The sequence below is a fragment of the Hyla sarda genome, chromosome 8 (genome assembly GCF_029499605.1).
Source record: "Hyla sarda isolate aHylSar1 chromosome 8, aHylSar1.hap1, whole genome shotgun sequence".
NCBI lineage: Eukaryota > Metazoa > Chordata > Amphibia > Anura > Hylidae > Hyla > Hyla sarda.
This window is the reverse complement of record NC_079196.1, coordinates 163,162,382-163,186,665: the sequence shown is the minus strand read 5'-3', so window position 1 is coordinate 163,186,665 and position 24,284 is coordinate 163,162,382. Positions and strand designations below refer to the sequence as shown.

Genomic DNA, 24,284 nt, shown 5'->3' with positions numbered 1-24,284 from the left:
TTTTAGTGATGCCATTTGCTGATCACCTTAGGGCCCATTCACGTGGTGAAATTTTCCTGAGGAATCCAGTGGAAATTCTTCTCGCAAATTCTGTTGCAACAGCCTTCCATTGTTTTCAACAGGATTCTGCTGCACCGTGCACATAGCAGAATTTGCGCAACAGAAACATCTGCCACGAAAACTCTAATTCCGGAATCCGCTCAGATATGCATTGCCGTCTATGGAAACCAGCGGTCTTAGGCTGCTTGCACACTCTACTTTTGCTCCGTTAAAAGATCTGCTATAAACTTCAGTTAGAAAACCCTTAAAAGCGGCCATTAAACGGCAGTTACAAAATCCCATTTATGTCTATGGGATTTTTTGAATATCTGTTATCACCCGTTATGAATAACAAAAGTTTTTTGTGACGGAAGAAACAGGCTAGTTCTGATGGCGCCTGCCTCGAACGAATGTCGGGCCGGAATTTTTCCTCCGGGCACATATTCCATCATGAGAAAGGGCTATAGTATTAAGACATTTACTATGGCGGTATTACACAAGCGCATTTTACTTCCATATATTGTGAACAGTAATTTTGAGCTCATATTAATGTATAGGGCGATCCACATGGGCCTATCAAATATACATATATTTAAAAAAAAGGAAGAACGAGCTGCTGTCATCTGTTTCGCAGTCTATGGAGAGGGATTAACATATCGATGCATCTCTATTTAATCGGTTTTTGCATTCGCATTTTCATGCCTATCTGTGTTTACGGTACAAAACATGAATGGAATACTGTGGAGATTCAGATGACTACCGACGGTAGTTTGCCTGTAATATGTCCGTATTTCAAATCTGTGTTATGAAGGTATAGCCATACACTCAAATGAAGCATACCCAAATCCTATATTTATTTATTTAGTTTTTTTGCCATTATTATTATTTTTTTTTCTTGACCTTTTAGGATCGGTTCATTTTGTTTTATTAATTATAATGTACTGACACATTTGTATCACTGCAGCACAGTTTATATGTGTCACTAAGGCTGCATTCACATCACGATTTCTCTATCCGACTTGAGTACACGATTTTTATAGCTTAAAATCGTATGAAATCGTATATAAAGTCGGATCCATTGACCTCCATTAAAAAAGCGGATCCATTACACACATCCGATTTGATCCGCATCCGATTTAACACGATTTTTGTTCAGGTCTGAAATCGTGGTTAACCCCGCTTTCAGACCTGAACAAAAATCGTGTGAAATCGGATGCGAGTCAAATCGGATGTGTGTAATGGATCCGATTTTTTAATGGAGGTCAATGGATCCGACTTTATATACGAATTCATATGATTTGAAGCTATAAAAATCGTGTACTCAAGTCGGATAGAGAAATCGGGATGTGAATGCAGCCTAAGATGTATGCATGAGAATATTACATATACAGTGGTCCCTCAAGTTACAATATTCATTGGTTCCAGGATGACCATTGTATGTTGAAACCATTGTATGTTGAGACCAGAACTCTATGGAAAACTGGTAATTGGTTCTAAAGGCACCAAAATGTCATCCAAAAATAGGAAAACGTGAGAATTAAAGAAAAATAGGTAGATAACTAATACAGATAAAGCAAATCCTTACATATAAAAGTAAGAAAGATCTGCTGGGAGCTGTAAATCACTGTCTAAGTCAGTGTTGCCCAAGCAGGAAGCCTCCAGCTGTTGCAAAACTACAACTCCCAGCATGCCCGGACAGCCAAAGGCTGTCCGGGCATGCTGGGAGTTGTAGTTTTGCAACAGCTGGGGGCACCCTGCTTGGGAAACACTGGTCTATGTAGAGGACAGGAGCTTCTTCAGGGTCCTGTACAGAACACGCAATGTCCTAAAAAAGTAACATGGAGTCGCCCTCACCTGGAGCAGGTAACCCTGGCACAGGGAGAGGAGCAGGTAACCCTGGCACAGGTAAAGTGTACAGAACATGTAATACCTCCCTGTACTGTAGGGGGTGCTACCAGACACCAGTCAGTGCATACGCTTCAGTAATACAGGTAAAGTGTACAGAACATGTAATACCTCCCTGTACTGTAGGGGGCGCTACCAGACACCAGTCAGTGCATATACTTCAGTAATACAGGTGTTTTACCGGTAAATTGCCCATTCTGATGGGTCGGTTCTTCCAGCCATTGACGGGTTTCACAGATCTGGACTGTCTGTACATTGTATGTTGTGTCTGGTTTCAACTTACAATGGTCCAGAAAAGACCATTGTATGTTGAAACTATTGTATGTTGAGGCCATTGTAAGTTGAGGGATCACTGTACTAGATGGGGTCACTTGGTGGATGCCCTCCAAACAGAAGGCCCATGACTACCACTGATCAGGGTGTCCCACCACTGCTGGTACTATAAAGGGGTATTCCTTTTTATTGGTGTTTCCCAACCTATGACTTGACAGCTTTTGCAAACCTACAATTTCCCTGACTAATGGATTAGACCAGTGTTTCCAATCCATTGCGCCTCCAGCTGTTGCAAAACTACAACTCCCAGCATGCCCGAACAGCCTTCGGCTGTCCGGGCATGCTGGGAGTTGTAGTTTTGCAACAGCTGGAAAGCCACAGGTTGGAGAATGCTGCTTTATATAGTCCTGGAACACCTCATAGACTTGTAATATTTTTATAATAGACAGTAGGGAGACATTATCCCATCTATATTTGTTACTATGTGTCACTCCTAAAGTCTAGCTCCATACGGTTGTTCCCAAATATATCTTAAATTTATTTAGGAACAACAATATTTTTGGCAATGAGTTCGGCACAAGCAGCCAGCAATGTGCCCTGACAGCAATCTTACAGAAAGCAACACCAGAGCAAGAAAAGTGCAGCTCCCCCTGCGAATGCCTTCCATAACAACTGGAGATTCACGCGCACGCGCAGTGCTGCCGCTCGGCCTCCCTGTAACCAAGCTTGACTGAAGCATTCCACCCTTTGTGACGTCGTTAGACATACAGCAGTAATAGCCAATGAAAACAACGGCTTTGAGTTCAAAGCGGCCGTTAAACCAATGGCAAGGGGAGAAGACGCCAGCGGGCGTGGTTATGGTGCCAGCAGGTTTTCGCCGAGCTTACACTTAGTGTCAGGTCAGCGGCGTCACAGGTTCAGTTTGTTTGGAGTCAGCATGGAGGGAAGATGGGGGTGAGGTAGCGGAAGGGCCGCTATCAGCTTTGGTCGTCGCTGCCCGGTGTACGTGACACGGACTGCTTCTTCTTCCCCCGCCTCGGCCGTCACAGACTTAAAGCGAAGGGCGTCAGCCGAGCGCTGTGTCGGCTCACCACCCTACCCCGGAGGAGGAGGAGAACAACAGGCCCGGGGGACGGAATAAAATGGAGGACAAGAAAGAGGAGGGCGAGGCGGAAATCCAGGAACACGGCCCCGAATACTGGTTCACCAAATGGGAGCGTCAGTGCCTGGCCGAGGCCGAGCAGGAGGAGCAGCCCGAGGCCGACGCCGAGGACGGGCAGCACAAGCTGTGGCATCTGTTCCAGAACTCTGCCACCGCCGTGGCGCAGCTCTACAAAGGTCAGTACCCGGGGGTGGAGGAGGGGGGCCGCGGGGTGGGCACTGGGACTCTGCTCCTCGGAGGCCGGGGCGGGGAGATCCGCAGCCCCCACCTCACTCAGCAACAGCGGCCAAAATAACAAGATGGCGGCGGCTGCACCGGGGAGCTCCGGCCTGCCCCTCCCCGCCGGTGACATGACAGCTGTGTACGCCCGGTGTGCGCCCTCATACCGGAAGCCAGGGCTGCCTGACAAAATGGCGTAACTTCTCCATTGTGACTCCAGCCCCGCCGCATTGTCTCCTGATCGGGGCCACCGATCCGCATTCACCCGCCTCTCTCTGCTTCTTTTACAGATCGCGTGTGTCAGCAGCAGGGCCAGCCGCTATGGGCCACCTTCCAGAACGCCGCCACCGCCGTCACCAACCTGTATAAAGGTAGGGCTGGGCCTCCGCTCAGGGCATTGTCCTGCATCCGTATAGCCTGGGAGCCGGCCATGATCGGGGCAGAGCCTCTGATGTTCCTAACATGAACACTGGGGGCGCCCTCAATGTAAACAAACACAGGAGCCCCCAAACCTGTTGTGCTCATGATTGGTGGGAGGGAATACATGGACATTGAAGCTTTGGAGCCCCCTTACACTGCTGGTTATGGGGTAGATGAGTTTTCATAGGGACACGCTGGTTTACTAGCTGACTTTGTTTTTGGGGACCATATAAATGATCACGCTGTTTTGTGTATAGGGATGTGCAGTCACTAATGATGAGGTTCAATGGCTGTCTGATTAATTTGGCCTGGTAAAGGCGATTAGCACTAGTTTCCTGCTCACTATTGACTAATCCGAATGGGCCCTTACCCTCTTTAAAGGGTTATTCCTATGTGATGGGTATCCTTTATCCACAGGGTAGGGGAAAACAAGCCAATAGATGGCGGTCTGGCCACAATTACAATAACATGGACTAAATTGTCCCCAGAATTAATGGAATGTGTGGCCAGCACTCTATTTCTCTTTAGGACTGCTGAACATTCTTGGGGACAATATTGTCTCTGTTCTCAGATATGTTTGGGTTAAAGGAATATTGCCATCTGATGAATAAGGACACGCTGATCATGGGGGCCAACCACTGAAACCCCAACATCTAGTACAATGGATTGTAGTGTGGGTACACTAGTAGACTGGTTGTGTATTTGGGGTGGGGGAATATTACACTGTATGGATAGCTATGATTCATTTAATTGTTTCTACATATGATAGGTATACATCAGCATCCGCTCAAAAAATGAACTGTAAGGTATTGTTATATTGCTGAGGGTCCATTTACTTTAATGGCCTGAGTGAGTAAAGTTACTAGGGGACTACAAACAGTGAATGGAATAGACCTGCTTCTGCATGTTGTAAACTTCATAACCTTATTTATCTTTACAGGAAACCTACATTTAGCTATAATGTAACCCAGTCTAAGCTATGTTCCCAGTTTTTGGTCCATATGTTAAGCTTTCTTTTTTTTTTTTTCTTCCCTTTCGGCTGTGGCCTAGATTTATCAGTCTGCTAGACAAATGTGTAAAATGGGGGACAAGAAAGGTGATGCAGATCTACGCATTTCTAACTGCTCTAGCCCTTAGTCATGATTTTAGTCATGACTGTCATAAGATTGAGTAAGCAGCCAGTAACAGATCTTTTTCACCTTTCCTTTTGATGGATGTAATGTCTTCATGGAACTTTGAAAAAAGTTTGGAGCCTGTTTACAAAAAGTTCTGGATCTGTTGCTTTGACTGCTGTTTGTGGAGGCTTGGGAGTTCCCTGCACTGGGGAATCACAGATGGGGTTTTTATTACATTGGAGGATGAGAAATGCTGAGTTGTTGTTGGCTGTGATAGGCAAATTACACACGTCTCTGCCTTTTTATTGCATTTTAGAATGTTTTTAAAACTGCCCCTAAATATTGTGGGAAACCTGCTCAGTGAGTTTACATAGACTTTTATCTAGCAGAGGGTTGTGTTGTGCATCCTGCAGTTCTTTATTCTACGTCCCATGCCTAATGCTGCCAGTTAGTGATTACATGGGCAGTCTGCTGCCGGATGCCAGAGTTGATAAAGTAGATAGGTGCTCAACTATCATGCTGGCAGGGCAGACATAAATCCCTTATTTTGCAGATACACACGGAGGGTGAACAAGGCTTTTCTTTTAGATGCGATCAGCCAACGAGTGGCTTTTACTCATACATTAGCTGACCATTGGCCTAAAATCCAGGGCTGTGTTGGCCTGTTGGGTCCAAAATTGCATCATTTAATAGGCCCCTTACTCCTGTGCATAGACTAGACTGCCACCTCGTCCATATGCACCTTTCACAGTCTTTGCCTTCCATTGGAAATGTCATTGTCATGCTTGGGCCCCTTTCCGGCTTGGTTTTAGGTATGTGCAATGTGTTCTGGAAAGGTTTCAGGGCTGCTGTAGGAGTGAACATTACCCATTTGTGCAGCACTTTTATGACCTTATTACTATGTTAGCTGAAGCTATAGAGAGATGTCAGAGTATGAAGAGATTATATATCTGCAAAAGGTGGTCATGTACATGTGTAGCCTATGTTCGATAGGGATGTTTGTTGTGCTCTCACCATGGCCTCTAGGGTTACGCTATGTTTTTGTACATTTGCCTTTTGGGTACATTGGTGTTTAGTATAAAAGGTGACACAAAGTATAGTGATCTAGAGGGTGGAGTTTTACTTTACCAGCCTACTACATACCAGCTTATTAAATAAGACAACAATTTATCTTGTCACATTAGATAATTATGGACTCGGTTATATTGCGACCGTAGAAATGCCACAGCATATCTGTTCTGTCAGAATTGCCTCCATAGCTTGTGGCTTGTCTCATAGAGGTGCCCTCATTAATATGGGTAGACATGACACTAGCAATTCTCTAGCGTCATCCTGGAAACCTTTTTTGTGTTGTGATAACCTGCGTGGCTGTAGATTTGTTTGCATATACTAGGGCTGGGCGGTATGCCGGTTCATTCCGAATACCGACATTTTTGTGCTGCACGATATGAATTTTAACCCATACCGCAATACCGGTTTGGCCCCTCCCCCTCGTGAATGAATTAATCAGCCCAGTGCTGCACTTTCCCCACATCGGGGAACTACTCACATGTCACCCGCGAGCGCTGCCCCCCAATTATCAGCCCAGCACTGTCCCAAACGGGGTAAATACTCGCATATCGGCCGCTGGCGCTGACACCCTATACCAGTGGTCTACAATCTGCGGACCTCCAGATGTTGCAAAACTACAACTCTCAGCATGCCCGGGCAGCCAACAGTTGTCCGGGCATGCTGGGAGTTGTAGTTTTGCAACATCTAGAAGACCGCAGGTTGAAGACCACTGCTCTATACTGTGCGGTATCCCTATGCCCGGGCTGCAAAAAATAAACCGTTTTAATTAATACCGTGGAACTGCCAAAAGTTGCAAAAAACCCTACGATACACACATTTGGTCATACCGCCCAGCCCTAGCATACACTGCTGCTGGTGGCCTTGTCTAAAGTGTGATTAGAGACCACTACAGATAGTGGCCGTATTCTGCTGTCCGCCCCAACAGCAGGGTTCACATGATGTGATGGTCCATCCGTCCCTTCTCTTACAAAACCATGGAAAAGTGACCAGTAATAGAAAACTGTTCCAGAGCTGCTTTCATGGAAAACTATGTTGTGACTGAATGTATCCTCACAGCTGTATTCTAGATATTTTCTAGTCTTTATCAGAAGTCTGCAATTAAAGTAACACCATGCACGTAAATTTGAAGGTGTGTGACACCGTAGAATAAGGAATTTGACTTGAATTGCTACCACTTGTTGACCTAACCCTTACATTAAGATTACTGCACGCTGAACATAAATAAATGTAGTATTGATTCTGTATGGCCCTGTAATCTTCTGTACTCTTCTACACTGTAATTGTAAGTAGTAACTTACAGGAACAATATAGAATGTAGCATAGGAACAGCGAATGCTATCCATAAAAACATATATGTGATGGGGGTGAATGCGAGAAGGGAATATTTTCTGCTCACAATATTATAGTATGGAGTCCTTTGGAAGGAGGCAGTAATAGAATGGTGGTTTTAGGAGTTACATTAATGCAAGATTATAAAATTTTGATATTTTCTTTATGATATTTGAATGTGTAGTGGATAGGAGCATTGCGTTTGGCAAGGTGCATAAAGCCTGTAGAGAATGAAAGGAGCGCAGGAGTGGCTCCCTTGATTCTTTTGAGGCTACAGTTTTACGTCTTAGGCCCTAACTTTTGGACCCCTAAAGACCAGTAAGTTATCCCCCTGTGAATAGGGGATAACTTGCTCAGGAGCATACCAGTTTACGATTGGGTCAAAGTACTTTGATGTTTGTGAATGATGCCTAAATCCTAGAGTGATATTGAATTGACACCTATATTACCCTACAGACTAAGGAATCTTTCACTCTTAATAAGTGCCCTAGGTACTGTCAGAAAGATGAGCTGACATATACTTCAGTGTATCCAAGCCTTGCCTGTTAATTTCAGTGGGTTGAATGTAGTTTACATTATGTCCATTGTAGAATGTTTACTGATATTTTTAGGCCCTAATAGTTTGTCTGCACTTGAGTCCAAAAAATAATAATAAAAAAACACATTCTGAAATGAACTGAATATAGTTACTAGTAGACTATGGTCTGCCCATTGAATTGAATGGCCACAGATCAGGTGTGTATTCCAATAATATATAGCAAACTTGGCCCAATTGTCCAAGTATCTTGTTTACGTTGAACCTAATGGGTGAAGATTGTTGGTCTACAAGCTGTGGAGGATAGAAAGGATGTAAGATTTTCTTTTGGTCACCTGAAGAATGCCTTTATCGGCCAATTCCAGCTGGCTTTCCAGAGCAAGTGGTGAAGTCTTGTCATTATACATGTTTTGCTGATTCTTGTATAAGTGCAGCAATTGACAGATCACTGAGAGCATCAGTCCCCTAACTTGCATTGCAGTGTCTGAGTACCCTGTGTGATACAACATTAGCCTGTTTCTTTGTGAAGGGTTTCTCAATGTCAGCCCTTACAAACAGGAGGCTGGAACAAGCTGTGGCAAGCTCTGTTTTTATAGAATAAAATACAGATTTTGCACACAGGAGAAACAGGCAGTGCAAATTTAATAACTGCAGCAAATCATTGTAGGGGCTCTCCTACTAGATCACTGCTCTCCTGTTTCCTTCATGTAAGGCAGAAATGTCTACAGCTTCATCGGGGGGCATAAAGATAAGGCAGTGTGGGGAGCCGCCAGTATGCCTTTGATAGGTGATGTAATTCTCTAAATTATAGGAAGTCAGGCACACAGGAGACTGACATTCTGGCTAAACAGGAAAGCATGTTACATAGAGGGTCTATGCAGTAATGATAGGGCTTAATGGGGGGAGATTTGTCAAAACCTGTCCAGAGGAAGGTTGCCGAGTTGCCCATAGCATGCTGCTTTCTTTTTTCAGTGGCCTCTTTGATAATGAAAGAAGCCATCTGGTTGCAATGGGCAAGTCGGCAAATTTTCCTCTGGACAGGTTTTGATCTCCCCCCAATATGTATATAATGTTGAGTTCTTCTATAAAGATTATTTTTGGGCTCTACACAATTGCCCTAGGGCAGGAAAACTTAAAAAATTTATAAAAAAAACAAAAAAAATCCCGTTACTCCCAGCCCACTGCCATAAGTGCTCTAGTGATACATTCAGGATGGGTGTTGCAGTCAGTCACAGACAAATATTTTGGTATAACTGAATTTTCAAATGCTAGAAATCATTGCTTTATTTGTATACTGTAGAATTAGCTTCTGTGAGGGTGGATGTAGCAAGGGGTGATTGCAAGCGATGGTGGTTCTTTTTAGTTCCTTATGACTCCTATCATGATGTGTACCAGAAAACAAGTCAAAGTTAAAGGAAAACTCATATTTTCTCCCGCACTATCCACAGGTACTTATGGATAGTGTAGGAGACGCTGATTAAAACAAGCCCTACCTTACCCGGATCCGCCCGGCCGTTCGCCCGCAATTGTAGTTTTATTCTATGTGTATATCTTCCTGTAACTGGCACGGGTGGGGCTTCTGCAAGTTAACTGGCACTGCAAGGTAACTGGCAGCGCCGCTTATGATTATTCATCACCCTCCCTCTCTTCGCTGCTCCTAACTGGAGAGAGGGGGGATGAATATTCATAAGCGGCGCTGACATCAGTGCAGAAGCCCTGCCAGTGACGGCAAGATATACACATAAAATAAAACTACAATTGCGGGCGAACGGCCGGGCAGATCCGGGTAAGGTAGGGCTCGTTTTAATCATAGTCTCCTGCACTATCCACCAGTGCCTGTGGATAGTACGGGAGAAAATATCTGACGGTTTTCCTTTTAACATGAACGTGTATTCTTGATGGCAGATCTGTTGGCATTAGGGATGTCCCGATACTGGTATCGGGGCCGATACTAGCAATTTGCATGGTATTGGGGACTCCTTTAATGTCCCCGATACCGTGCTGCCCCGTTCTCCCATCCTCCCGTCTGCATCATAGTGTTCCATGGAGGAGCATGTGACACACACGTCACTCCACTTCCTCCCCTGTGCCCAGCGTAACGCTACGGAGGAAGCAGAGTGACTTGTGTCACATGCTCCTCCATAGGACGCCATCGAGAGGACGGGAGAACGGGACAGTGGAGCGGCAGCACCCGACAGAGGACAGCCACAGGTGAGCTGTCTGCAAGGAGGGGGGCTGCTACTAATGTCTACGGGGGGGGGGGCGCTACTAATGTCTACGGGGGGGGGGGGGGGCTGCTGTTGCTGTCTAAAGGGGGCCCTGCTGTCTACAGGAGGAGGGGGGAGGGGCTGCTGTCTAAACGTGGGGCCCTGCTGTCTACAGGGGGAGGGGGGGGTTGGTGTCTAAACGGTGGACCCTTCTGCTGTCCAAACAGGGGGGCCCTGCTGTCTCCGGGGGGGGGGGGGGGGGCGGCGCTGCTGTCTATAGGGGGCCCTGCTGCCGCTGCTGTCTGAAGGAGGAGCCTGCTGCTGTTTAAATGGGGGCTGTGGTCTACAAGGGTGGGCTGCTGCTGCTCATGTCTGCAAGGAGATACTGCCTACTATTAAAGGCAAAATTACAGCAGAGTCACCTGCACTAACTTGAATTTATGGGTATATAGTGCAGGTGACCCGGTATCTACCGCTGCTCACCATGTGGTCATAGGTCTCGCCGCCAATGCAAATTCCCTGTTCTGTCCAATGGAGAAGAGAGAAATCTTGGCTTATACTACAGCAGCCGCCTCCATTGTACACAAGGACCCACATATCATACGGTAAACAGCGCCAGAAACCGTGTCACCCTGCTGTCAGATTCCCTTTAAAATAAAAGTACTCGTACTTGGTATCGGCGAGTACTAAAATTAAAGAAAAAAAGAAAAATGGTATCTGGACATCCCTAGTTGGCATCTTGGGGGGAACTGAGGTTGTTTATACTGTTCTTTGATGTCAGCCTAGAAGACTTGTATTAGACTGGGTTCACACCTCGTTTTGTACTTACGGCTTCCGTATACGGCTGGGAGGAGGGGTGGGCAGGGCTTAATCGTGGCGCCCGCACTCAGCCGTATAGGGGAACCGTAGTTAATGCATGTCTGAGCCGACCGGAGTGAACCGCAGCCTCCGGTCGGCTGCGTTTTCGGCCGTATGCAGTTTCCCGACCGCAGGCAAAAAATGTGGTCGACCGCGTTTTTGCCTACGGTCGGGAAACTGCATATGGCCGAAAACGAAGCCGACCGGAGGCTGCGGTTCACTCCGGTCGGCTCATAGACATGCATTAAATACGGTTCCCCTATACGACTGAGTGCGGGCGCCGCGATTAAGCCCCACCCAACCATCCTCCCAGCCGTATACGGAAGCCGTAAGTACAAAACGAGGTGGGAACCCAGCCTAACTTGGATTCGGACAATGTAGAATTGGAGATTTTCTTACACTTGACAGGAGTGTGGGGGAGTCATTGAGGCACAGTGGAGTATTAGATGTAATCCATGCAACAGTTGTCTACCTATAGGCACAATAATTTGTACTATTAACAAGCTTTGATAATTCTTCCCCAGAGAGTTATAACAGGGAAGGATTGCTTGTGAAGATACATTTGAGTAATGGGTAGCTTTTTCATACCTCTTACACTGGATAAGTTATTCTTGGTTTTTGTTGTGCCAAGCTCTCATGGCTTTTGGGCCAACCACTAAGCTGTACCGCAAAGAATGTTTTGGGTGCGGGAAAACATCCCCACCCCCCACCTGGGCACATTTTGTTGTCCCAGTTACTTTGGCAATGGTTCAGCTTTCAGAGCACACAACAATGTTCTGTTTCAAAATGTGTGAAGTCTGCAGTTTTCCTGTGAATCAAGAAGTTGAATAGATTAACAAATTGGGTTTTTATTTATTTAACTAAAATTCTTCCCTTTTAATTCTTCTAAAAGGCATTTGCAGCTGGAGACCAATCTTGGTGTTTCTTCCTTGTGGCTAGTATTAAAGGTACCCTTTTAAAGGGGTTATTCCCATGATATCACCTTTCAACAGCATAGTGAGTGGTCAGTTGGCTGGCAGGTGTCAATCAGCTAGGACCTCAATCAGTCCTGAGGACGAGAACAAAACTGTCCCTGGGATAAATGGTATGCATCATTCTCTCGGGCCACCAACCACTGCAAAGTTCAGCACTAGATAAGGTGCAAATTGGAATCAGTGGGGAGGGGACAGGGGTCCCAGCTGTCAAACTCCTCTGTCCGATTAACTTGTAATCCCCTCTCCTAAGGGATAACATCGTGAGATGGGAATACACCTTTAACCTCTTGAACTCAGGGTTTTTCAGTTTTTGCACTTTTGTTTTTTCCTCCTCACCTTTTTTAAAAACCACAATCCTTTCAATTTTGCACCTACAGAACCATATAATGTCTTATTTTTTGCACCACCAATTCTACTTTGTAATGACATCAGTCATTTTACCCAAAAATCTACGGCGAAACCAAACAAAAATCATTGTGCGCCAAAATTGAAGAAAAACGCAGTTTTGTAACTTTTGGGGGCATCTGTTTCTATGCAGTATTTTTCGGTAAAAATTGCACCTTATCTTTATTCTGTAGGTCCATACAGTTAAAATGATACCCTACTTATATAGGCTTGGTTTTGTCATACTTCGGAAAAAAATCATAACTACATGCAGGAAAGTTTATACGTTTAAAATTGTCATTTTCTGACCAATATAACTAACTTTTTTTATTTTTCTGCGTACGGGGAGCTATGAGGGCAAATTTCTTTGCCGTGATCTGAAGTTTTTATCGATACGATGTTCTTGTTCGGACTTTTTGATTGCTTTTTATTTATTTTTATGGTATAAAAAGTGACCAAAATACAGTATTTTGGACTATGGATTTTTACCATATACGCTATTAACCGTGCGGTTTAATTAATGATATATTTTTATAGTTCGGACATTTTCGCACGCGGCGATACCACATGTTTGTTTTTATTTTATTATATTTTTTTAAATATTTTTTTCAATGGGAAAAGGGGTTATTTGAGCTTTTATTAGGGAAGGGGTTAAAGGAGTACTCTGGCGCGCACTTTTCCTTTTTATCTCTTACCTGCCAACGAGCCCCTGGAGCTCCGGTACATTCCGGTACAGGTGTTCGGTCCCCGGGCTGTATTCTTCTTACTTCCTGTTAGCCGGCACGTCACACGGAGCTTCAGCCTATCACCGGTCGAGGCGGGACATCGCTGCGGCCGGTGATAGGCTGAAGCTCCGTGTGACGCGCCGGGCTAACGGGAAGTAAGAAGAATACAGCCCGGGGACCGAACACCTGTACCGGAGCTCCGGGGGCTCGTTGGCAGGTAAATGAAAGTGTTTTATTTTATTTTGCAGCCCGGACGGGATAAAAGGAAAAAAGTGTGCGCCGGAGTACTCCTTTAAATCACATTTACTACTTTTATTTATTTTATTTATTTTTTTGCAATGTTATAGCTCCCATAGAGGGCTATAACATGCAGTACATTGATTTCACTGTTCAATGCAAAGCCATAGCTCCGCTCGCATCCTTAATAATCAGGTCATCGCGATTTCACTGTGGTGGTCCCGATCAGCCAGACTGTGCTGCCTGGAATGTTTAAAAAAAAAAAAAATATTTTTTTTAACGGTTTAGATGGGTCGATCAACTTTGAACGCAGTGTCTAAAGGGTTTATAGTGCGTGTCAACGTGACAGGGTCCGGCTACAGTTAGATGCTGGGAGCGACCCGATATATCGTGGGTACGGGACTCAGGACATACAGGTACGCCCTGAGTCCCCAAGAGGTTATAATGGGTGCAACATAAAGGGTAGGGCACCAAATTTTACATGTGCTGCTTTATTTCTTTGAAATATACAAGAAATTTGTATCTTTAAAATTTTTAATTTGCCTTTTTTATTTTTTATTTTAGAAAGCGTGGATACTCATCAGCGGACCTTTGATCTTGGAATTCAGGTTGGCTACCAGCGGCGCAATAAGGATGTTTTGGCCTGGGTGAAAAAGCGTCGACGAACTATTCGTAGAGAGGATTTAATAAGCTTTCTATGTGGCAAAATTCCACCTCCACGAAACTCGCGTGCACCACCAAGATTAACTGTTGTATCTCCAAACAGAGCTTCACCCTCAGAAACTGACTCATCTGTAGAGACTGATTTACAGCCATTCCGAGAAGCAATAGCTCTTCATGGTAACTGTCTACTTCTACTTCTGCATTGTACCTAACACTGTTTCACTTCACCGTATTACAGGCGCATTTTTGAATTGCTAATCGTAGCTATCTGTGATGCTAATAATTCGGATCCGCAAACCAGTTGTCTGGCTGAGATGCTCAGCCATAATTCTGGAAAAAAAAGTTAATGTATGTAATGGACAAATAGTTCAATCAATGAGTACCTAAAATGGTGATGCGTTCTTACAAAGAAAAAATACTTTAAGTGATAAATGGTATACTGGGATTAATATGAAGCTAGGGATCAGTGTGTGTCTTAGCAAATGTAAATAATTATGAACAAACTACTTTTAGAGATGAAAAAGTAGTGTGTGAAAAATTGTATCCCCAGTGTACACTATCTGCTGGTGCCAAATGCTCATGATGTGAAATGCCCCAGATAAAACTAAGAAGTTGCTTTGCTTTGTTGTCTGGGCTGCAAATAAGGGGAAATAATATTCAGAAGACAATAGGGGCCACAGGAGCTGGCAAAACAGCAAGGATAACTACAGGGGACACAAAACGGGTATTGTGATGTCTTTGGGGCATTTTTATTCTTAAGCGGGCACTGTCAGATTCAAAAACTTTATATTGTACATCTTGTCAAAACATTAACCTTTCTAATATACTTCATAAGAAAATTGTATTTCCTTTTTATAGAAATCATTGCTTTGTCCAAGCTAAAGCACAGACATGGACAAAGTCTTGTGAGGGTGGGCTAGCACTCTTCTGGGCTCTCTCCTGTCTGATAGTACTTCTCTGGGCTTCCCCCTGTCTGATAGGACTCCTCTGGGCTCTCTCCTGTCTGATAGGACTCCTCTGGGCTCTCTCCTGTCTGATGGCACTCCTCTTGGCTCCCCCCCCCCCCCCTGTCTGATATCACTCCTCTGCCCCCCCCCCCTGTCTGATAGGACTCATCTGGGCGTTCCAAGTCTAAGGGGTAGCAGGCTGGCATTATTAGGCTTTGTTTTAAAACTCGCAGTCCAGCCAAATACAAGCAGTAGCAACCTGGAACCCCCAGACATGAGGTGTAAAAGGACTATTTATTTTTCCCAGTCAAAATAACGTGAGCATGCTACAAACTTAGACCGTCATTTTTGATGGCTCAGGCCTTCCCAGTACCCCCATTTGTGGTTACAGGGGTAATAAGACTGCTAACACTAGCTCCCCCCTTTTTTTTTTTTTTTTTTTTTTTTTTTTTTTTTAACTTTAAGCTCTTGCTTGGTAATAGAGGCAAATCTCTCGGACTGCTTCCACTACTTAGCCACACTCAAGTCAGAACACACGTTAAAGCTTTAACCCCTTAACGACCGCGGACGTAAATGTACGTCCTGGTTTGGCGGGACTTCCCGCACCAGGACGTACACTTACGTCCTGTGTATGACCGTGAGCATCAGAAGGGTGCTCGCGTCATACACGGCAGGTTCCGGCTGATCACGCGGATGTCCGCCATTAACCCCTCCAATGCCGTGAGCAATACAGATCACGGCATCTGCAGCATTGCGGCACTTTGATTGGATGATCGGATCGCCTGCAGCGCTGCCGCGGGGATCTGATCATCCAGCATGATAGCCGGAGGTCCCCTTACCTAGCTCCAGCTGTCTCCTGGGGTCTTCTGCTCTGGTCTGAGATCGAGCAGACCAGAGCAGAAGATCACCGATAATACTGAGCAGTGCTGTGTCCTATGCATAGCACTGCACAGTATTGGCAATCAAACGATTGCTATAGATAGTCCCCTATGGGGACATAAAAAGTGTTTTAAAAAAAAATAAATAAATAAAATAAAATAAAATTGAAAAAAGTAAAGGAAAAAGTGAAAAATCCCCTCCCCCAATAAAAATGAAAATTGTCAGTTTTCCCCATTTTACCCCCAAAAGTGTAAACATTTTTTTTAATAAACAGATTTGGTATCGCCGCGTGAGTAAATGTCCGAACTATCAAAATATAATGTTAATGATCTCGTACGGTGAATGGCGTAAACGTAAGAAATTAAAGTCCACAAATGCTGCTTTTTTTTGTCACATTTTATTAAAAATTAATAAAAAATGATCTAAAAGTTTTATATATGCAAATGTGGTATCTAAAAATAAGTACAGATGACGGCGCAAAAATGAGCCCTCATACCGCCCTATATACGGAAAAATGAAAGTTATAGGTGGTCAAAATTGGACGATTTTAGAATACTGATTTTGTACTGTATTTTTTTAGGCAGTACAAAAATATAAAAGTATCTAGCCATGGGTATCATTTTAATTGTATTGACCCACAGAATAAAGAACACATGTCATTTTTACCATAAAGTGTACAGTGTTAAAACGAAACCCTCCAAAATGTGCAAAATTTTGGTTTTCATTTAAATTTCCTCCCTAAAAAAATTTTTTTTTGGTTCACCGTACATTTTATGGTAAAATGAGAGGTTTCGTTACAAAGTACAATTGGTCAAGCAAAAAACAAGCCCTTATATGGGTCTGTACATAGAAATATAAAAGAGTTATGGATTTTAGAAGGCAAGGAGGAAAAAACGCAAAAATAAAATTAGCCTGGTCCTTGAGGTGAAAATGGGCTTCGTCATTAAGGGGTTAAATAAACACTTGACTCCAGACCCCTTGTTCACCATTTTATGTAAAAAAAAAAAAAAATTATGTTCACATGGCAAAATGTCTTGCAGAATTCCGCATGAATCTTCCGCACAGACATTCTGCAGCAGCATTTCAATGGCATTCTGCTGCTTTGGTCACAGGACTGCCATGGAAATCCTGATTCAGTCTGCAAAAACTTTGAACCTGTTCAAAGGTTTTATGGATTCTGCTCAGAAATGCATTGCAGTCTGAGACAGCGCATTTCCAAGCAGTCCTAGTGCCAGCATGTTCTGCTGCGGCTCCGCTGTCTGTGGAATGTCTGCACTGAAATTTTTCATGCAAACATTCCACTGTGTGAACATGGCCTTACAGTCAAACTGGTCACACAGGATCAGTGACCGTGAGTAAAGGACAAACTGTTGGAGAGGTGTTTCAAGAATAGATTGTTCTTAGACTATAGAGTAGTGTAACTGGACAAAAAAAGCATAGTTAAAGGAGTACTCTAGTGCAGAGTATTCCTGCTCCGTTCTGCCCGGGCTGCAAAATAAATGAAAATGATCCATCACTCACCTCCCTGGGTTAGTGCAGAGCGCCACTACAGCTGTTCGGTCCTCCGATGCATCTCCTTCATACTTCCGGGTGTAACGAAGCGTCACATGGCGCTCAGCTTATCGCCGGCCGAGGCTGAACATCGCGGTGGTCGGCGATAGGCTGAGCGCCATGTGACGCTTCGTTACACCCGGAAGTATGAAGAGGATGGACCGGAGGACCGAACAGCTGTAGCGGCGCTCCGCGGGAACCCAGGGAGGTGAGTGAGGGTTCATTTTCATTTATTTTGCAGCCCGGGCAGAACGGAGCAGGAATACTCTGCACTAGAGTACTCCTTTAATACCTGTATTTGCACAAGTTGTCTGGCAGTTTTATTGCATTTCAGTTTAGTAGTAGTAGATGTTATAGTTCTTTGTTCAGTAGAAGGGAGATGGTTATAGATAATGCTTAAAGAAATACCACAGATGTGTATTTAATGTTTAATTCATAGTGGGCATAGTCAGAGGCAGTCAACAGTGGCTTTTCCCTGGGCACCAGCCTTGATCTCTCTTTACCCAAACAATGAGGAAATGTTGGCTGCTAATAGCAGACAGCACCCAACATCTATGGAGCAAGCTTAACCCCTCAGCTTTTCAGTCCCCTAGCATGCATCTGCCATACTCTAGCATACATCTGCCGTACAGCGGATGTCATGGAGATGTAAAAGGAGTATTCTTGACTTGGCTTTTTGTCACTTGTGTATATTTTGCCCTGCTGTCAGTAATGCTTTGTGATTAACCCCTTAAGAACCAAGCGTTTTTCAGTTTTTGCACTTTAGTTTTTTCTTCCCTACCTTTTAAAAATCATAACCCTTTCAATTTTGCACCTAAAAATCCATGTTTTTTTGTACTTTGTACTTTGTAATGACATCAGCCAAAAATCTACGGCGAAACAGGAAAATAAATCATTGTGCGACAAAATTGAAGAAAAAAAACACCATTTTGTAACTTTTGGGGCTTCCGTTTCTGCGCACTACATTTTTCGGTTAAAATTACACCTCTTTATTCTGTAGGACCATACAATTAAAATGATACCCTACTTATATAGGTTTGATTTTGGCGTACTTCTGGAAAAAATCATAATGATAATAATAATCGAAAATGAATACATTTAAAAATGTCCTCTTCTGACTCTTATGCGTACGGGGTGGTATGAAGGCTCAAATTTGGTGCTGTGGTCTGAAGTTTTTATCGGTACCATTTTTGTTCTGATCACTTATTTTTTTTTATTTTATGGTATAAAGTGACCAAAAATATGCGATTTTGGATTTTTTTTGCGCGTACGCCATTGACATTGCTGTTTAATTAAAGATATATATTTTTTTATAGTTCGGACATTTACGCACACGGTGATACCACATGTTTTAAAAAAATTAAATGGGAAAAGGGGGGTGATTCAGACTTTTGTTCGGGAAGGGGTTAAATCATCTTCATTAACTTTATTTTATTTTATTTTTTTAATTTTATTTTTTTGTGCAATGTTAGGGGGCTATAACATGCATTACACTGATCGCCAGCACTGTTCAATGCTATGCCATAGCATAGCATTGATCATTGTTATCTGCTTTTGATTACTGAAGCCTGGATCTCAGGCTTGGAGCAATGAAACGCCGATTGGAGAGCATGGAGCCAGGTAGGGAGCCTCCCGCTGTTCTCTCAGCTGTTCCGGATGCTGCGGCTGTCCTGAACAGCTCCAGTGAGCTAACCAGCAGCATATTCTCCAGTTTTAGACGCCGCAATAAACTTTGATCGCTACCTCTAAAGGGTTAATACTGGACATCAGCCCGATCGGCGATGTCTGGTATTAACCGGGACTCCCCAGATACAAGGCGCGCTCAGCTTCTGAGCTTGCTTCAGATTGGGAGCCGGCCACGGACATAAATACACGTCTGTGGTCGTTGAAGGGGGTGTGGCTAGGAACTTGGCAACATCTGTAATCCATAGCGGTGCCTGCAGTTGGACACCCAAAGATCTAGGCTTGTTTGCTTATCCAGTATCTAGGTGTTTAATGCTTTTGGCTATAGTAGAACTTAAATAAAGATATAGTGGTGATTAGGGATCGACCGATTATTGGTATGGCCGATAATCACTATTTTGGGCATTATCAGTATCGGCAATTACCTTGCCGATAATGCCCCGCACCGCGATTGCCACCACCAAGCTTTAAATCAGTGACCTGCAGCGGTGTCGAGGGGGGAGAAATAGCCGATAACTTATACCGATATTCCGGTATAAGTTATCGGCTATCTGCCCTAACCTCCACCGATTATCGGTATCGGCCCTAAAAAACGATATCGGACGATCCCTAGTGGTGATGCCATGTTTGAAAAAACTTAAATGGGCACTGTCAGATACAAAAACTTTTGATATGTTGTAAAGCATGCAAAACCAATAGGTTTTGCAATTGCTTTCATTTGAAAATTTTCAGTATTTCATATTGAAAAAGCCAGTCAAACTGCCCCCCGTCTGCTTGGACACATACTACTCCTGCTGTGTCCATGCATCATCACCTACATCATGGACACACTTCCTTGATTGGCCGCTGATAGAGCTCTGTATTGCAGATCGCACGGATAAGAGGTCTGAAATCAGACACTTAATCCCTATACTTTGTATAGTGGGTTACATTTTCTTAACAAGTTTCTTAAAGGAAATCTGTCATCAGACTCGCCCGCACTAAACCTGTTACACAGGCTTGTAGTGCGGGTGATCCTGATTAAAACGCTTCTTACCTGGTTAAAAATGGTTCAGTGGTTCTTCAGATATCTTTATTTTTAGTTTTCTGTTATTCCCTGGCTTGGGACTCAGTGGGAGGTGTTATCATCTCGGACTCGGCCACACGTCATTCTAGCTGGGCGCCCGGCTCATGAATATTCATGACCTTATCCTCGTAGTCTAACGCCTTTTTCTAGGTCTGGTGGGGAGGACCGCGCATGCGCAGTGTTCCATACACCCGGAAGCGGCGTTCTCCTCCCGGCTTTTCACTCATGCAGCCCGTCTTCTTACTTGTATTGGGCCGCAGCTCGGGTGAAGCCGGGGGGAGAATGCCGCTTCCGGGTGTACGGAACGTGGCGCATGCGCGGTCCTCCCCACCAGACCTAGAAAAAGGAGTTAGACTACGAGGATAAGGTCTTGAATTCCGCTCCGCCCAGCTAGAATGACGTATAGCCAAGTCCGAGATAAGACCTCCCACTGAGTCCCAAGCCAGGGAATAACAGAAAACTAAAGATAAAGATATCTGAAGAACCGCTGAACCATTTTTAACCAGGTAAGAAGCGTTTTAATCAGGATCACCCGCACTACAAGTCTGTGTAACAGGTTTAGTGCGGGTGATTCTGATGACCGATTTCCTTTAACCTTTTTTGGGGGGCATGAGGCAGGGGGTTGTTATGGCTGGCTGGTGTATATATGATCACTTGTGTGAGCAAAGCCCAAATATGCAATTTATGGCAAGTGATACTGTCTTCTGTTATACTTGTTTTCTTTTATTGTAGGTCTGAATGGCGCAATGGCTAGTATAAGTGTTCGCTCAAGTACCCCGGGCTCGCCCACCCATGTCAGTGGAAGTTCTAATACCAGCCGTAGGAGAAATGGACTCCTTGATGTTGATTTGAATACTTTCATATCTGAGGAAATGGCACTCCACTTGGACAATGGTGGCACTAGAAAGCGTACCTCAGCCCAATGCAGCAACGTCATTACGGACTCTCCAACCAATAAACGCAACAGAATGATCTAATACTACAAAAAAATCGAAAAATCCACCATGCTGCTTGAAAGCCACTTTATCCTCAACATACTGTCTGAAAGGAACCATCTTCCCTTTTCACTGTTTAAAACAAGTGAATTCAACAATTGCCATAAAGAAGTTCTAAATATTACAGTAGATGCATATTGGCTTTCTTTGAACATTACACTTAACAGAACATCTAAAATTGTGTAGTATATGGTAAGATCATCCTATGTGAACATCAGTCCATTAAATGCAAAGTGACCTTACTTGTATTTGCAAAGGGAAAGAAATCATTATTCATATTTTTTTGTGTATTGCTTCAACAGTATTGCCATTTGGGTTTGCCCAATACTCTAGTGGGCATACATCAGTTCTGTAGACTTCCATTGTGTTTTCATACACTGCGAATCCTTAAGAGTTATTTTACTTTCTGTTGAATTCTGGTTACTGTGTGATTATGTGCAGAGGTGCTAGGACAGTCATACACAGCAAATCCATCAGAGAGGCTGGTGGCTTCCCTTTGTATGTTTTAGTGCTCTGACATGCCAATATTAAAACGTCTCCAAATGACTCTCCATAGGCTTTGGTCAGTTTCAGCATATGTATGCACTTATTTACATGCTTGTTGTAACCTTGTTAGGTAATTGTAACTGTATAAGCCACACTAAACCCTAAAAGAACCCAAATTATTGCTATAACTTTCTCCTTGTACATTTTTGGTCGATAGTGTATTTATTCTGTTATTTGAAGGTATAGTTCCCCTTTAATTTTTACTTGATTTCTTTCTTTCTTTCTTTCTAGCCAAACAGGCATTTTGTCCCAACCAACATATACAGAACAATTTAGTCATATTGGGATTGTGTTGAAGTATATTCCTCTTGTGAGCGATAAGGTATAACATTTTTAGTGGTATTTCTTCGTGTCGCTGTGGCATGCCATCTGACACATTAGAATGCTTGCTGCAGCTTCGTTCTTTGCCCTAGACTGCAAAAGGTTTGTTTGAATGGTCTGACTAAATCTTAAAATGGCTACCCAGTTTTAGACTTTTATAGTGCTTTAAATCTCCTCTTCCCATGTAAACAAATGATATTTAGGAAGCATAAGACTTCACCAGTCTATTATTTACCTGTGTTTAAGCTTACTGTTGGAATTGAACACTATACTCTCTGTACTGAAAGATGGTATTGTACCGCTTTGCAAGTAGCTCATGGATGCCCCAAACAGTAAAAGGGCTACCAAAAGAAGGTTCCTTTGTATTACTTTGGTGCACAGTGTAAACACATTGAACTTATTCCTGGCCACTTGAGAAATAAATCCAGCTTTGTATAATGTTGAACATTTTGATCTGTATAACTTTTGTATTATTGGGAATGTTATAATTTAGAACCTTGCAACCAATTTACGCGGAATCATTTGGCCTTAATCTGCTGTTTTCTGAATCCATGTGTTTTGTCACCAGACTTCATCTGTGACATTGTGTAAACTGAACTTCATTTTTTATGGCAATAAAGGCACTCCTGCGAACAATGGTGAAATGGTCTGATAGTTGTTGGGGGAGGGGTTGGGGTGGAGAGACCAAAACATTGGAGTGCCTTATATTTGTTTCTGTACGGTCACCTTGGAAGATCTAAAGTGCACGTGTATTCATTGGTAAGGTATACATATCGGTGCTGGTCATTGGTGAAAACCAATAGTGAATTGGTGTCAATGTTGAGCACCATCAATTTTTTTTGAGCTTTAGTTTATTGGAGATGAGAATTTTATTTTTATATGGCTTTTTGGTAGCAGTCACCTGTGCACAAAGCAAAATCTCAGTCAGTACAAATATGGTTCTCCTGTGTTTTTTTTTTTTTTTATTCAATAGATTATATATTTTTTATTTATATTTATTTAAAATGCTCAACACTTACTGAAATTGTTTTGCACCCAATACCCCTTAAATACCCCTTGCAGTGTTCCTGCCGTTTCCCATATTGAATTGGCTACAGTTCACATGTATGCAGTGCTGCTGCCAAAAATGAGTATATGAAAGAGTCTACATCTGACAATCATCAGTCGCTATATGTACATGTACTGTCTAAGCTTCTCATATTGACGTTTTCCACTTTAAGTAGGTTGAGTCATGTCTAGACAACAAGTATAATGGAAGGGCTGCAGGAAGGTTTCTTGGTAAAAGCATTAGAAGTAAGGTCACCATTTTACACCAGTTGCTTGGATTGTGCCAAGTGTATATTAAAGTTGCCCTTTTAACATTGTGTGAGCTGTGTTTATTAAAATAAAGGCCGATTTTCCTTTGGCAAGTTTAAGTAACACTTCTGGTTTTGACTGCAAATTTTAACTAATAAAACTCCACCATTGACAACCCTGTGCTGCCTTTTTACATGTCACCATGGCTTTGTTGGCTTTTGAGCTTTATTTGGGGAAACCTTGTCCAGAGTGGGTCACATTGACACTGCGGTATATTACTTACTGTAGTTACTACTAGCAAGTAAGCCTGTTATGCTATTGATCCAAAGATCAAATGTATGACTATTCAATCTTCTGCACAGTGTTGAATAATACAATACTGATATTGCAAAAGTATTTTTATCGTAGTCTTGGCAGACATGAGCAAAGGTTCTAGAGGACAGAACCTTCTGATCTTTTTACTTGGTGACATCTTTTCAGATCTCGACCTGCAGGGCCAGTGTGTTTTATTTTTGCCTCCCCCTCCCTTCTCTCTACAGTGGCAGTTTTTGTGGATATCAGTTTGTGTGTTAAAGGGGTACTCCGGCCCTAAGATATCTTATTCCCTATCCAAAGAATAGGGAATAAGATGCCTGATCGCAGGGGACCCCTGCAATCTTTCATTCAGCACCCTGCTATCAGCCTCCGGAGCAAAAATCGCTCCGGGTCTGAAGAATCATGATCACGGACCGAAGTATCGTGACTTCAAAGCTCCGCTTCTGTGTGACATCACGCTCCGCCCCCTCAATGCAAGCCTATGTAAGGGGGTGTGACAGCCACCATGCCCACTCTCATAGGCTTGCATTGAGGGGGCGGAGCGTTACATCACATTGGGGCCGTGACGT

General features: G+C 43.5%; 1 protein-coding gene across 1 annotated transcript; it reads left to right on the top strand.

The window, feature by feature from the left end:
- The first annotated feature begins 3,027 nt into the window (after positions 1-3,027).
- HAPSTR1 (HUWE1 associated protein modifying stress responses) lies at positions 3,028-23,508 on the top strand. Its single transcript, XM_056534604.1, has 4 exons — positions 3,028-3,555; positions 3,889-3,969; positions 14,018-14,293; positions 20,975-23,508. Exons 1-4 carry the CDS (start codon positions 3,360-3,362, stop codon positions 21,217-21,219), a joined length of 798 nt encoding a protein of 265 aa, XP_056390579.1. The 5' UTR covers positions 3,028-3,359; the 3' UTR covers positions 21,220-23,508.
- Positions 23,509-24,284: the final 776 nt, after the last annotated feature.

Bases quoted from the DNA above. Each gene is read 5' to 3' on its own strand.
- HAPSTR1 (XM_056534604.1), top strand. From the start codon at position 3,360: ATGGAGGACAAGAAAGAGGAGGGCGAGGCGGAAATCCAGGAACACGGC. The intron at 3,556-3,888 runs GTCAGTACCCGG...CTTCTTTTACAG, and splicing joins CGTGGCGCAGCTCTACAAAG to ATCGCGTGTGTCAGCAGCAG. The intron at 14,294-20,974 runs GTAACTGTCTAC...CTTTTATTGTAG, and splicing joins AGAAGCAATAGCTCTTCATG to GTCTGAATGGCGCAATGGCT.